Raw genomic sequence first — 14,160 nt, forward strand, 5'->3', positions numbered from 1 at the left:
CTGATCCTATTACATGTGCCACCAATGTTTTATAATTATTTACAAACAGGTATCGTCGACATCTCGTTACAATTAAGATATTTAACTATTTACAGATATTACAGACTAACCGATCAGTCTTCAAGTACAGCAAACTTGCCCAAGCAAGCGGTACTTGATGGCTGGAACCTTTTTTTCTTATCAGAGTTATCCTGTCGATGGTATAATGTTAATATATACCACGGGGATTACGTTTTATGATTGGTAATTGAACGAGATGACACGAAGTAGAAGTCTTAAAAGATGAAAAGTGATTGCTTCGTTAATTGCGCATCCCTGTTGTGCGATTTTAAAAATAGATCCTGATTCTCGTATATCTCGTTACATAATATCAATTTCTTTCTTTCTGTTTAAGCATACTGTTTTCTTTCATACTTCCGGGAATTTTAGACATTGGAAATGAATCTTTGTTGTTAGTCGAAGCATAAACGATAGATTCGTGACTATCATGATACTCCGAATTGTCTATGTTACTTGAAACAGCTTTTCCACACTTGAGAGTTAATAACGTCATCACGCCAACAATGAAAAGACCGACAATGATCGACACAACAGCGACGGCTGGTCTCGAATATGATTGAAACTCGTCAGTGCTTACGTAACTTAACGCTAAGGGATTAGGTTCGTCCCAGCTGGTCCAGGTGTTGTTCCACAGTGCCGGGTTTGCTCTGGGATCACCATCCAGATTGCTGGGAGGTATAGTGGTAACTCTATACTTCAGTAGAATCCTTTCTAAGATTGCTAGGATTACCGGCCTCTTTTCAGCTAGATTCACCATCTCGCAAGGGTCCTTGTTTATATTGAATAGGCAGGGCGCCCTCATGGGATTGCAAGCAACCTATAAATCATATGTAAAGCGTGAATTTCTAAAGATGATTATGTGCCCTGACGTATCTTTTTATAAATTGTTATGACATATCAATTAGGTATATGGGTTAGAATTGCAGAAATTATTGTATTTTATAATTTATAAGGATAAGTAGACTTTTCGATGAAACTCATCGTGAGATCTTTCAAATGCTTAAGTTAAAAAAAGGTAATTATTGGAACGTATTGAAAACACTAGATATCTATACTAACTATACTATACTATACTACTCATGTAAAAATTCCTTATGAAAATTTGGACCGAAGTAGTGGCAGATGATATATCGAGTTACCCCACTTTACTGACCTCATCCTTCTGGTGAACGTTGCATTTTATTTGCGCGCTTCGTCGCAACTTCGTTATTTCCTCAGCGGTAAGTATACCGTCTCGAAAGTTCGTTTTCAAACCGATATCGTTCGCGTTTCTCATTACCCGTTTTTTTTTCTCATTCAGTTCCATCGCCTGGCTAGTAGTAATAACACCTGCGATAGCGACGCCCGCCTTGCTGTGCAACACTTTGTAAGGGTCGTATTCAGGTGAGACGCCTTCGGATGGGTCACCACTCGCTCCGAGCCAAGCGCTGCCAGTATCCGTTTGACCGATAACGTACTTGAAATCACCACGTCTGATTGCAGCGTAATTACTGAGGTCATCGATATTGATCAATATCTCGGACCTGGAGCTGATCTTGTTGGACACTAGAGCTGGCCAGAGGTTGAATCCGTCGATGTGCCCAAGGTATCTACTGTCCACTCCTGACAAATTATTCGTTGTTAAATTTTATAACGTATAGTTGCATGGTTGTATCTTCTACTACTAATTTTTAACAAACCTGCTGCAGATAGCAACGTGGGAAGCCAATCGGCGACAAACATCATCTGATTCGAGACCCTTCGCGACTTCTTGATCAAGGGACTCCAAATAGCCGCCACTCCTCTCACTCCGCCTTCCCAAGGGCTATCCTTTATCTGGAAGATTGCCAAAAATTTAACTTCAAGGTCCAATCACGTGGTTCGCGCGAAACGTCGAAGAAGAAGGATTTACCCCGCGAAGTGGATAATTGCTGCCCTGATTGCTCAGCACACCTTCAGTTGGGGCGCCGTTGTCGCTCATGAAAAGCACTATACTGTTCTCCAACATTCCACGGCTTCTCAAAGCGTCCATCACTTTACCTACACTTTGATCCAATTTTGACACGACAGCTGCAAGTGGGTGAGTCTTTATTTCTAACGTGATAACATTTTCTAAAAGTTATCGGATATTGTTCCGCATGACATCAATTTTTGTTACCTCGTTTATTTTGTTTACGAGACTAATCTATGACGTAACAAGTGCAACATATAAATGATTTTCCAAGAGAGACTAAATTTTTGTTCTTTAATTAAGCGCGTAGATTTAGTTGATAAAAAAAACTTTATAATCTTCGATGACTTAGAAAAGTCAGTGGTTACCAGCTTGAATTCTTCTTTCCGGATCAAGGATGTACGAGAACTTTGCGATCTCCTCATCTGGTGCGCGTAAAAGTTGATTTTGATTCCCTTTGTGAGGCGCCAGATGAGCCAAGTAGAGGAACATAGGTTGGTTAGCGTCGTGTTTGTTGATCAATTGTATCGCTTCCTTCGTGAAGAGATCCGTTGAGTATTTTCCCATGGTCTCCCAAGCAACTGTGAGATTTCGTCTCATGTCGAATCCTCTAAAACTACTGAATTCCGGGTCCTAAGGAACGTACTTAATATTAATTAATATTAATCTGTCTTATTTTTGGGAACAGCAAGGGGGACAATGGACGAGAAGTACCAGAAATTCAAGGAGGATGAAAAAACGCAAGGATACTGTTTACCAGTTACCGGAACTCTGTGTGAATGTTGCGTTGTCATTCTTGAAGTAATAGCCGGTATATTTACATAAGAATTTATAAAATCGAGCAATAAGAAGGCCCTTAAAGTGTGACAATAACGATTAGACTAATAGTCAAAATGTGACAATTTATATTCAAGCCAAGAAAAATTACAAATCTTGGGACACAACATAAAAGATTTAATACTACAACGAAAATAAAATTACAATGATAAACTGATGCGTTCCACATATGGTTTGCGCTATCACCAACTATCACTTATTAGTTCCCTTTATCTCTACATACGCGAGTGATAAGTTAAGAAAATGATAGACGGATTGATTCTGTACGTGTTAGAATTTGCTTGATTCAGTTATAGAAATATTGTTAGTGTATACGTTTGGGTGGTGTCCGACCTTGGCGCAGAAAAGAAAGTTTGACTTTGAAAGACGATGTCTCACACCCCGAAGTCGGAAAAATCTGACGAAAGAAACAATTGGTAATCTGTGGCAACGGGGTGATAATTCTTAATCAAGATTAGTATTTAAAACTATGTCTTACTATTAGCGACAATGGCGAAGGAGACGTTAAACGAGCGACAATGGTCGAGGAGGATGAGGAAAAGGAAGAAGAACGAAAATGCAAATGTCGACTTTCACCGTTTGAAGCACTTACACTGTGTGACTGTATAATACACACTATTCTATGTATCGTCAATTGTTTCCGTTAATAAACTATAAAGTAGGAGAGTGAGAAGACCATGCGCAAAGTGTGCGTGTATGTGCAAAATAAAAGTCTCCGTCTTGGCTTCTCTTCTTCACATAATTCCTATCAAACTATGGGATGTGCACAAATATCCACGGTCTACATAGCATATGTCCTTCATACTATGTATATCTGTACTGTTTATATTTCTGTGCTTCGACATATACCAAACATACGACACCGTTTGCTAGTTGTTTCCTTGATTGTATCTATCAATATGACAACAGCGGTCATTTATCAGCAAATGGCGGATACCATTCTTTCCTCTGTGCGATATAAACCTGATTACATCTATTCTTCGCGAAAGTAGGTTGATGGTTACCAGTTCTTGTGTGATGTGCGTATAATAATCCTGAAGACCGTTCCAGTAACCGAAGTGGGAATCGAAACCGCGATACGTCGGGGTATATTCTTTTTGGAAAAATCCTAGGTGCCATTTGCCAACAGCATGCGTCTTGTAGCCTAGTTCTTTCAAGTACTGCAATTAGGATAATTCCAAAAATATAAATAAGAAATAAAGCAATTTTTATGACTTTATAGGAAATGATGTAATATTGAATTGGGGAAGACCGATTCTTCTACCGCGTGTACCGTTAATTTCAGAAATGAGGGTTGGCAATGTCCAACTGCAGTAAAATTCTGTACGAATATTTTAGAAACGAGAATGGTGGTCAAGCGACGGGTGTCCATTTAAAAACCTACCTGGGGTAGTAGTTTCTCGCCTAAAGGAAGCCCTCGAGGCTCAGCAGGGAAAATAACGGAGTGTTGCATGCCGAGGTGAATTGGATATTTTCCAGTCATTAAGGCAGCTCTGCTGGGTGTACACAATGCGGAAACATAATGATTGTTTAAGATGATTCCATTGTACGCAAGGGCGTCGATGTTCGGCGTAGGTATCTGATCGGACCCATGGAAGCTCACGTCGTTCCACCCCTATATATACATATATATATATATATTCAATGGTGACATCTAATCAAGAGATTTATTCGAAAATATATTCAATCTTTTCAATTTAAAACGAGAAAAGTTAGTTTCACGAAAGAGTATGATATCTTAAGTTAGAATTATCATAGTGTACCTACCACAAAGTACGAAACTGAGAATTTCAAACCCCCTGGAACCCTTTTTGGAAGATTTTTTATTTACTGAAGATACAGTTGACATCCTTTAAGTTAACGATTTATTTGCTCACCATATCGTCAGCAAGAATAACAATAATGTGAGGCTTCCGATCGTGTCCCCCAAAATCCAGAGCTTCATTCTTCAATTTGACCGTGGCTGGAAGATCGGTTTTCGCCGTTGGACTCGAAACAAGCGATGAGAAGAAGAATGCAACCACTCTCGTTATCAGAAATTCCGATAGAAACAATACGACTAACAGGTGTGCTGCAAACGTGACGTTCATCTCGAAACCAGCTGGAACAATTCAAAGCAAGGATGTAAAACAAGTTGTACTTGACGAAGAAGAGGGATGGAACATATTGTGAATGTTAGAGAAAATGTAGAGGATTTCCGAAAGAAGTTTTAGGACTGTTTGTTTTAATATAAAGCCCCCCCCCCCCCCTGAAGGATTCTGCTAGAAATTAATGTTTTACGTAATAATTCAAGCACAGGCCAGAGATTTCGAACGAAGAGGAAGCTGCGTGCGTTCTCAAGTAAAAATCTTTCTCACCGTGACAGGAATAGAGAAGAACGGCCGTCGCGTGTCCTGTTAGTGGCGTGAACATCTCCATTTTTTGCGTTTACGTCCAAGAAGCATCTTTGCTTCAAATTGGCGCGAAAATGGATCAGCTCTTTGGCAACGCGTGAACCGACTGACTGGGAAACACGAGATGTCTTGGTTTATTATCACTTTGGATTTTCCGCTCGGTGGCAGAGGGGTGGGGGCGTCGAGGAGCAAAAGGAGGATCTGGAGCATAACAAAAGTTACTCCTAAGGGGGAGGAAAAAGGAGGTGGTGCGAAAACTTGGAACGACATCAGCGGTTTCCAGCGGCGCGCTTGAAAAGAACGGATCTCGTGGGTCTGAATTGTTTAATTCTTCGATTCTTTGCGACAAACACGCATTAGTTAATGACAGACACGGTTCAATTTTTATAGAGCGAATAGAACATTGAACACCCGATGGTCCCTTTTTATTTATTTTGCGATTCACTTTTATTTTTCAGCTCTATGTTAATGTATAAATGATACCTATGTTTAATTGACGTATGAAAAAGCAAGGGGAATTAATGAAATTCGACGTTTTAGCGAGACTAAGTACGCAAGTTTCACGCAGCATCGGAAAACAGATTGTTTTCTATTAGTTTTACAAATAGACCCGGCCATTTAAAGGAAACGATCACGTTAAGAACTCGGTAGCACGCGTTTAGGTCGTTAAAGCATATTTTTATCACGCAGTTGTCCTTTTAAGAAGAAAAAGGAAAGTAGCGAGCGCTATAACTGCTTCGTATCTAAACTCGTGCATGCAAATAGTAACTTCAATCTTCGTTGGAGAAACTTGGGAGTCTGCACGAACTTCATTATATAATTACGACGATGCATTTAATATTTTCTTTTTTTATTTATACTTCCCTTTACACATCTATCTTTATATTCTTTATCGCGATATATGAAGCGTATGTAAAGGATTTCGAGTAATTTATCGATGAAATGAGCATTTGTTTCTGATTGTCGCGACTCGATAACGAATCGCCAGTCGAATCCGATTTTCGACTAGCTCGACGGTGCTCTAGAGTCGACAAAGCTCGTTGTTTAAAACGACGATTCCCGAGGAATTTCTACTGGTCGTTGTAATAATTCACATTATCGGCACGAACGGGCGCCGCAGTTTGCCAAACACGAATTTGAATAATTAGACGGGAACGTAAATAAAATTTGCGCATCGCTCGGTGGCTGCGGTGGACGATTAAATTACCATTGGCGATGGTGTCGAGATTGTCATAAACGTATCGAACCTCCCTCGAAAATCGCCACGCTAATTACCGCTAATTCGCTCGTTTTGTTCCGATTGTCACGTTTCTCCCTTAAACGGGGCACGTGACGTTTCCGATGTCCCAACCGCAATATCCATCGAAAGTGCCTAAGCACGTGAAAAGTGAAACGGGCTAATTACGTAATGATCTCGCGTTCGATACTGATTCCAAGCATTTAACGTCGCATTAATATACGTTAATCGATCGTTCCACCTCGGTGGACAAGCCTTCTTGTCGCTTACTTAATTTATCGTAGGATTTTTATCTGGATATACAATAAATAGGAAAAATATAATTGAACCACAATTTCTGAAGAATAGTATACAGTGACTGTAAATTATGATATCTATTCATCATTTGTTGCCGAAGAAATTTTGCTTGTTTTTATACAGTTTTTTTAATTTATTTACGAGAAACGAGGAAGTACGAGTACACGGTGATTCTTTTGGAAAAGGAGCCCGCAGGGGCCGTAGCTGCGTTTGATTGTAAATGTAGCTACAGTACTAGTTCAGCAATCCCGAGGTACCCGAGATAAAACGGGGCCAGTGGGCCCCAATGGACTACTGGCATCTCTGATGGAGTCGCCGAGAATTTCTAAATTTTTTCCCCTGTGAGTTATGGGGTCCCACTGGACAGCGATGATTTGCAAGTTGGTTTCTACGGCACGTTAAGTGCAGCAAAGCGTTGCGGGGAACACGTCCAGCGAGGCAACCATACGCGCAACGTTCCTCATTACGCTGCTAGAAAAAGCGTATGCTGATTAACAGATGGATCGCCATAGATCGCATTTCTGCTAACGACTTTCTTAGTCAGCAATTAGCTACCAGGTCGCCCTTAGATTTCATACTTGTAACGCGTTTGCGAACGGTACGTGGTAAATGAACGTTGAAAAAAAATGTTTCCTTGTTACCAACAGCTTCTAGGTGAACGTGCCATAATCATGGAACGGGAGAACGGTATTCATATGAGATTCAACGTCAGCAGAAGACGTGAGTAGGATGAAAAATAAAAAATAGCGAGAGAAAAGTAGAAAATACCGTGTTAATAAATGGTATGAATTAAGCGAACGTAATTGACGTTAAAAAAGTTGGTGGTTAATTTGATATTCCCATTTCTATCGTGTCGATTAGTATCGTGCAAGTTTATGAGAATCACAGTGCACATAATCAGGGCGCAAATGCTCACCTCGGGAAACAATAGAGCACACTTTCTTGTTCACCAGTTCAACAGAGACTGAGATTTGTTTTATTCACGGCGAAGCAATCCGTTCGCGCAACCTCGAGAAGAGTTTTTGTATTTTAGCCGTGATCGAGCACGCTGGAAAATATATTATCGAATCCAAGCCGCGATTAACTCGAAGGTGAAAAAAATCATGGTTGCTCGACGAACTTTGGTTAAACATTAATTTAACAAATTTCCGAAGCAAGAAGAATACGGATGGTTTATTATACAATTTTTATTACGAAAATTTCTTAAAGTTCAGGACGTAAATAAGGTTCGTTAATTTTTGTTTAAATGAAGAAACTGCTTTAAGTACGAGAAATAAGTCTGTATTTTCGGCTTACACGTCGCACGGAATGAGTTTCTATTAATGCAAACCATTTCAATTCATTTCCAGCTGGCAGCCCCGCAAAATGCAAACTATGAACGGCGATAGCTCTGGCTAGTCGCGGTTTCTGAATAAGTTTACGTCAGCCTTTAGTTTAAGTCAACTACCGCGTTTGGAATAACCGCGGGTCTCTTTTTGTTTGTTCCACGGTCCAGATCGCGGGAATTATAAAGTCAATGCCCGTGGCACTCTTTTGTGGAAAATCGTGGTATTAACAGTTTGAAACTTTTCCCCTTAGCATTGAAATTCGCTTTTGAATAGCGCAATTCAACTATATTACAGTCTAGTTTAAGAGATTAGTAGATTCCGATTATGGCAGTTTCCATTGGGCTTGTTTGGACTGGTTACGACCAAACACGATTGAAATTTTATTCGAGCAATAAACGACGAGGGGGAAACAAGACGTAACGATTTATTAGATATTGAAATCCAATTTTAGTATACGATTTAAGAAGTTATGGTACGTTAGCAAATTAAAAAATATTAAATACCTGGGTAGAAATTCTTCGCGGTCAATGAGTGGTCCATGGAATTTCAGCGTTCAAATACTGCCTCTCGCTTTCTAAATTCTATTATCCAAATGCAGAGAAACCTCGGCTAGCCCAATTGTTATTGGAAATACCAGGTAATCAGTTGCGTAATCGCGGTAGTTTCAAGCAAAGGACACAAACCAACTGGGCGTTTCAATGTTAAAAGATTGATAAATATTGCTATACCTTGGCTACGTAGTTATTTACGCCACAATTATTCAGGGACGTGATTAGGTTGCTAACGATGGGGGTGTACTTTGGAATATTTCTTGCCGCTTTAAAAGCAAAAAACGTGTAGATTCTTGTAAAGGACTTTGCAGAAGGGGCTTCAATGATCCTTTTCGACTGGTGGAATCGTCTTTCACTCCATGAATACTCGAACACTGCTCGTATCAGATAGTATATTTTTTAATAATATACCTAGGAGAAATATTTCCACTTTCGATATCACGTCTCGATCTCGGTGAAAGTGGGAATGGTTCTAAAGTGCATTGTAGAATATTCTATTGGCACGTGAGTGGATTGTGACTGGAAACGTGAGCTTTCAAAAGGTGTAATCAATTCTTCGACGAGCACAAATTATTACTTTTCACTTTTTTCAGAATATGGGAAGAAAAATCAATGATTCGTCGCTATTTATTATTAGATCGTTCCTTTCTAACGCCTTACGCTAAAAATAATTAATCAAATTAACGATTACTAAGATCTGTCTTTTTGTTTCTGATGTATATTTTAAAAATTCTCGTCTGAGGTTTCAATCACCGCAAAATTATCTCCAACGTTGGTTGCTCGTAAACTTCGGAGTATTATTCAAATTTTACCAAAATACATTATACGCTTTGAATTTTCTGCCTTCTCAATTACTTGGAGTGTATCAGATACGTCTGGATACACGCCAACGACCACAGACTGCAAAAATACTTGAAACGTTGATTACGATCTCCGTACACGTCGATTTCTTCTAGTTTCTACTGGTTTTTTGGCATTATTAATTGCTCTTCAACGTTCTCCCTTGATCGAGGTTTTGTCCAATTTTTTAACCACCTCGAATGCTACACTTTAATAATTGTTATTCGATTTTAGTTTCACAGAAATAGTTAACAATTTTTAGAAACGGATCTACTATGTACATTAAACTCAAAATCCTAAAGGACCGCTTGGAGAAGCTTTCAGTATTTCGAATAACGTTATTTCAAACGTGTCCAGGTCACCGTTGGACCGCTAAACGTAAATAAATTAGCATTCGCTCGAGCCTCGAAGGGTGATACCGTATAGCTAGGACAACCCGAGCCGTTGAAATTCCTGGAAATCTCGCGTGGTAATCAGCCGCGACTCGCTCAAGGATATTGATATAATAAACGAAGTAATAAGGCAGTAATCCGAGGCTTTAATCGTCGAGAGGGATTCGTACTGAACGTAAATATCTTTTAAGAGGCGATCAAGACACGTACCAGAGATTCAACAGCTGTGCGAATCTTGCGTGACACGTGGAAGGACTATGAAGCATTTCCTCGCAAGGATCATCCCGTGGTCGTGGGAGGAGGACTCTCCAGAGTATTCCCTGTGATACAGAGGAACTTAGGCGTCTAATTACAGCGGGCCACGATTTCTGGATGGAGGGGGCGTCATGAGAGGCTGAGGGATGAGCTAAGTAATTATACGATGTATAAACCGGGGATTCTTTTATGGTTATAGAATCTGGGATAACATCTAATAGGTTTGATTTACATGTTCACATGCTGGCCCTCCGAGTTATGTTGGATTGGAACAGTAGGTATGTGGTTGAGGTGAATAAATTGTGTCTCTTTATTTACATTTAGATTATTTTCAACGAGTATTTATTACTTGACGCTCTAGTTTGATAAAAAATTAAATTTTAAGTTGTATTTAGTTGTTAGTAGAACTATATCGTTAACATGGTTGAAATAATGAGTTCAGATTTAATTTACGAATGGCATTCTTTAATGCCTGCGTATCGATGCAGAATATAGAAATTACGAGAATCTGGAAGTAGTTAGCGTATTCGAAAGTTACAATTTTGCAACAGGCCATGAATCTCCGAATGAATGTTTGCGTTTTGACCGTGACCAAATCTGATCGACGTGAATTCGTTCCATTCATTGCAAATGCAGCAAGGCCTCAAGGAACATTGAACCGACACCATTTTCGACACACTCCGCTGACCGCATATAAAAGGTGAACTACATACAGAGATGGGAAAATTCTTGTCCAGATAAAAATCTAAATGACGGATAACACACAAACTTCTCGCTTCTCGTTCGTTACTAATTAAATCGAAATTAGAATTAGAATTATAAAGTCGTGTTTTTAATTTATTTATTAACGAGGAACAAATTGTACGAAAAAATATACCGATATATTCAAATGAATTTCACGCTGTGCTAGAGTTTCAATCTTCAAGTCTGCAATTTTAGTCACCTGGGGTATAAACACTTGAGTCGAATTAGTATTCAAACATTCGAATAAATATTCAAATATATATCACGGGTTCGCTGTCTGTCACAATTAACGCGAAGTACTCGAAACAAATCAATATTCAGATATATTTAAATCAATTTAGGAATGCATCTATCGATCCACAAACTGAATAAACAGTAATATCGATTTCAATGCCTTTGTTTGCTTCTTCTGTTAGTAGCAGAATAACAAGCAAACTTTTATGGATACCAAACTTAGTGTGTCTGTGAACTTAGAACTTAGAAAATTGGTTAACGTAGTGAGTGAATATTTCTACTTAAACTAGAGTTACCAAAAAGAATTAATAATAAACGATCGAATACAGTCGCACAGAGTTAATTTCCACACCTAATAGATTCAATAGAAGTACTATTGGGAGATGGGTTCTCGTCATGCCAACTTAATACTCTGGAAACTAGTTCAGGGTGAAAATCAACAGGATTTCACCAAATTGTGTCCTCTTATTGCCAATAAAACAAAATGGACGATACGTTGAGTAAATATATTTCTTCGTCTAGGAAATATGTAATATTCAATATCGAATGGCCCATAAATAGAACGCTAGTACTCGATTAAATATTGAGTTAAAGGAGGCGATAAATCTAAAACCTACTCGTGGCCTGATCGCGGAAGTGTCGAACAAAAAATTGGAGTTCCACAATCCGCAGTTATGGCTTCGTCGATCGATCGTTCGTGGAATCACCTTCGAACTTTCATCAAGCACCTCTTAAACTACTCTTTGCTCGAACTGCCTCTAAGACCAATTAATCGATAGAGACACAAAGGATCCGAGTGGAACTAATGCAAGTGACGGACGAGTCCCAGGTCCGTGTTTAATTACACGTGATAAATGAGCCTCGCTTTAATCGCGATGCAGCTTAAAACGCGAATACCAATCACACTTTTCCTTGTCCAGCAGTTACAAAGCTGTTCGACGTTCTTTTGGGGGATGCTCGTCGCTCCCGTTTCTTCCTTCGATCTTAACTCGTGAATATATTAAGACGACCCCGATCGCCTCGTGATACGGATACATACCGGGTGTTAAGGAATAACAGAGGAAGAAATAATAGAATGTTGTTTTTTTAAGAATCTTTCACGTTTATTTGTCTAAAAATCGATGTCGTACTAAATTGTACGATATTAACGTCTCCTTGCATCTTAACGTGGGTTAATTGTTATTTCATCGACGATTAAAACTATACAATATTCATCAGAAAGATGAGTCACATCAAGTTCTTTACGTTTCTTTTGTTTGAACGTAATAAAAGAAATTCTTATATTTTTATACTTTTAGCTTTCTAAAATCTATAAGAAAGATAAATATTGCACAGTTACCGATTATTTATAAAATAATTCTAAAGGTCTAATTACACATCGCGTAAAGTTCCTACCGTCTAGTATGGTGAACTCCACGGGTGCTCCTTGTGGCATAACAGTCACTTCGTGAATCTAGGAACAACGTTAATAATCAATATATCTATTTAGGAAAAGTATTTTTGCTAGTAGACGCGATACATTTATCATTTGTTACATTCGATATTTACTATTTACCTCTACGGCTTGTGGTGTTCCTAAGGCATAAATTACTGCATCAACGATGTCCTTGTCTTGCAATAATGGTATTGCATATTTGGTACCACCAGATACTATTGGAACCGTATCCGTTAGCACAGCTCCAGGACTGACGTTCTGTTACAATGCGAATATGTGAATCAGTCCCATAAATATTCGTTGATTGTATATTTCGATCGTATTTTGAGAATGTTAGAATTATTGTTAATTGGTGAATGAAAATTCCGAAATTTAGGTGACAAGTTGAGGTTCTATAAAAAATCAAATCTTACGGTAACTTTAATTTTCAGTTTAGCCAAGATAAGTTCGCGGCGTAGTTCCGTTACCAAAGCATTGAGACCATATTTACTGACACCGTATATACCAAGTGGGATCTGCATGGTTTCTGCAGAGCGTCCATTTATGCTATAATATAAAAATATATATGTCGAATTAAGTACCCTCCTTCATTTCAAAGTCGGTTAATAAATTGCGTGTTCCCCAATTTTCTATTTCAATTTATAAAGGGTTCTCCGAATGATGTTTTAGAATTTTTTTATTAACACAAGGTGTACGGAGATTTCTTGTCAGATTTTTATTCAAATTTTCTATTCAAATTTCTATAGTAAATCTAGCGTTAAACAAGAAAATCCTGAAGCCCATTTTGGAGTACCCAGTCACTATGATCATTCACTTTGATCTTATTTCTAATTCAATTGATACGAGCTCATACAGATCTAGATTTATCGCGAGGATAAGTGGCATCGTTACACAACTGAATTCGAAGAGTAGACACCTGTTAATATTGATTATATGCCCAGACGCGTTACGTTGTCCTACTGACTTGGTAAATTCGCGTGCTAAGATTGCAGGAGCGAATATGTTTGTTTCTATTACTCCCTTGTATGATGATATCGGCCCCTCTGTAAGTAAAGTATTTTTAAAGTAGTCGTTTACGTTGGAAAAATAATAACTGTGGAGAAAAACAACGATGAGGAAATGCTGCACGTAGGTATGATTGTTAAAATACTGATATAATAAATTTCAAGTGTTTTACCAATGATCGATGTCATGCTGGCGATTTTAGCATTGTTCACGAGGATATCAGCTCCTCCAAACTTAGTTTCGACCCACTCGAACATCTCCTCTATGTCCTGCTTTTTCTTAAGATCGCATTCAAAAGGATACCAGGTATCCTTGCACCATTTTCTAGCCACTTCCTTGAGCTGGCTCTTCGTTTGCGCCACACCAACTACCTTAACATGATGTTCCATCAAAGCTTTTGCGATCGCGGCACTAATATCAGCGCCGGCGTCAATTACGATCGCTGTCTTTCCTTTCCAGAAATCCATCGTTCCTCGATACTGTCGTTCCTCGATACTGACGTTCCTCGATACTGTCGTTTCTAGACTGTCGCTGCAGTCCTACGATCACTTCATATTATACACGGAAAATGCGTCATTTCTGTTGTCAATATGAGATAATTCCATTTTCGATGAGATAACTC

General features: G+C 38.9%; 3 protein-coding genes and 1 long non-coding RNA gene across 6 annotated transcripts in view; 2 read left to right on the forward strand and 2 right to left on the reverse strand.

Annotated features, from left to right (window-relative positions):
• Positions 1-84: 84 nt before the first annotated feature.
• On the reverse strand, positions 85-9,297 carry LOC128890294 (arylsulfatase B-like). Of its 2 annotated transcripts, none has more exons than XM_054148644.1 (9): positions 8,586-9,297; positions 4,705-4,928; positions 4,212-4,442; positions 3,832-3,987; positions 2,359-2,623; positions 1,952-2,109; positions 1,740-1,875; positions 1,214-1,662; positions 85-877 (listed from the first exon to the last, which is right to left on the reverse strand). In XM_054148644.1, exons 1-9 carry the CDS (start codon positions 8,620-8,622, stop codon positions 371-373), a joined length of 2,163 nt encoding a protein of 720 aa, XP_054004619.1. In that variant the 5' UTR covers positions 8,623-9,297; the 3' UTR covers positions 85-370. The 2 variants fall into 2 exon arrangements, with proteins under 2 accessions (XP_054004619.1, XP_054004621.1); XM_054148646.1 differs by lacking the exon at positions 8,586-9,297 and adding an exon at positions 7,671-7,811.
• Positions 1,040-1,883, forward strand: LOC128890304 (uncharacterized). Its single transcript, XR_008460601.1, has 4 exons — positions 1,040-1,280; positions 1,361-1,443; positions 1,543-1,645; positions 1,749-1,883. It is a non-coding gene; the product is annotated as an uncharacterized LOC128890304 (long non-coding RNA).
• Positions 9,298-10,270: 973 nt separating the features above from the next.
• LOC128890025 (gamma-aminobutyric acid receptor alpha-like) overlaps positions 10,271-14,160 on the forward strand; it is a 52,127-nt gene continuing 48,237 nt past the window's right edge. Inside the window, exon 1 of the mRNA XM_054148173.1 lies at positions 10,271-10,398. The gene's annotated coding sequence lies outside the window, so the exon portion shown is untranslated. The remainder of the gene's footprint in view (positions 10,399-14,160) is intronic.
• LOC128890033 (farnesol dehydrogenase-like) lies at positions 12,177-14,025 on the reverse strand. 2 transcript variants are annotated; one of them, XM_054148181.1, is made up of 5 exons: positions 13,711-14,025; positions 13,450-13,576; positions 12,947-13,079; positions 12,654-12,791; positions 12,177-12,551 (listed from the first exon to the last, which is right to left on the reverse strand). In XM_054148181.1, exons 1-5 carry the CDS (start codon positions 14,003-14,005, stop codon positions 12,441-12,443), a joined length of 804 nt encoding a protein of 267 aa, XP_054004156.1. In that variant the 5' UTR covers positions 14,006-14,025; the 3' UTR covers positions 12,177-12,440. The 2 variants fall into 2 exon arrangements, with proteins under 2 accessions (XP_054004156.1, XP_054004157.1); XM_054148182.1 differs by having other exon boundaries at positions 12,177-12,579.

Source organism: Hylaeus anthracinus, unplaced genomic scaffold (assembly GCF_026225885.1).
Source record: "Hylaeus anthracinus isolate JK02 unplaced genomic scaffold, UHH_iyHylAnth1.0_haploid 12000, whole genome shotgun sequence".
Classification (NCBI taxonomy): domain Eukaryota; kingdom Metazoa; phylum Arthropoda; class Insecta; order Hymenoptera; family Colletidae; genus Hylaeus; species Hylaeus anthracinus.

What these genes read in the sequence shown, in the direction of transcription:
- LOC128890294 (XM_054148644.1), bottom strand. Translation starts at nt 8,622, where the DNA reads ATGGACCACTCATTGACCGCGAAGAATTTCTACCCAG. An exon ending in CGCACATCACACAAGAACTG is followed by an intron (nt 2,624 to 3,831) that starts GTAACCATCAAC and finishes TACGTTCCTTAG; the next exon opens with GACCCGGAATTCAGTAGTTT. An exon ending in CACGTTGCTATCTGCAGCAG is followed by an intron (nt 1,663 to 1,739) that starts GTTTGTTAAAAA and finishes ATAATTTGTCAG; the next exon opens with GAGTGGACAGTAGATACCTT.
- LOC128890033 (XM_054148181.1), bottom strand. Translation starts at nt 14,005, where the DNA reads ATGGATTTCTGGAAAGGAAAGACAGCGATCGTAATTGACGCCGGCGCT. An exon ending in CATATAATCAATATTAACAG is followed by an intron (nt 13,080 to 13,449) that starts GTGTCTACTCTT and finishes TTTATATTATAG; the next exon opens with CATAAATGGACGCTCTGCAG. An exon ending in AACTGAAAATTAAAGTTACC is followed by an intron (nt 12,792 to 12,946) that starts GTAAGATTTGAT and finishes GCATTGTAACAG; the next exon opens with AACGTCAGTCCTGGAGCTGT.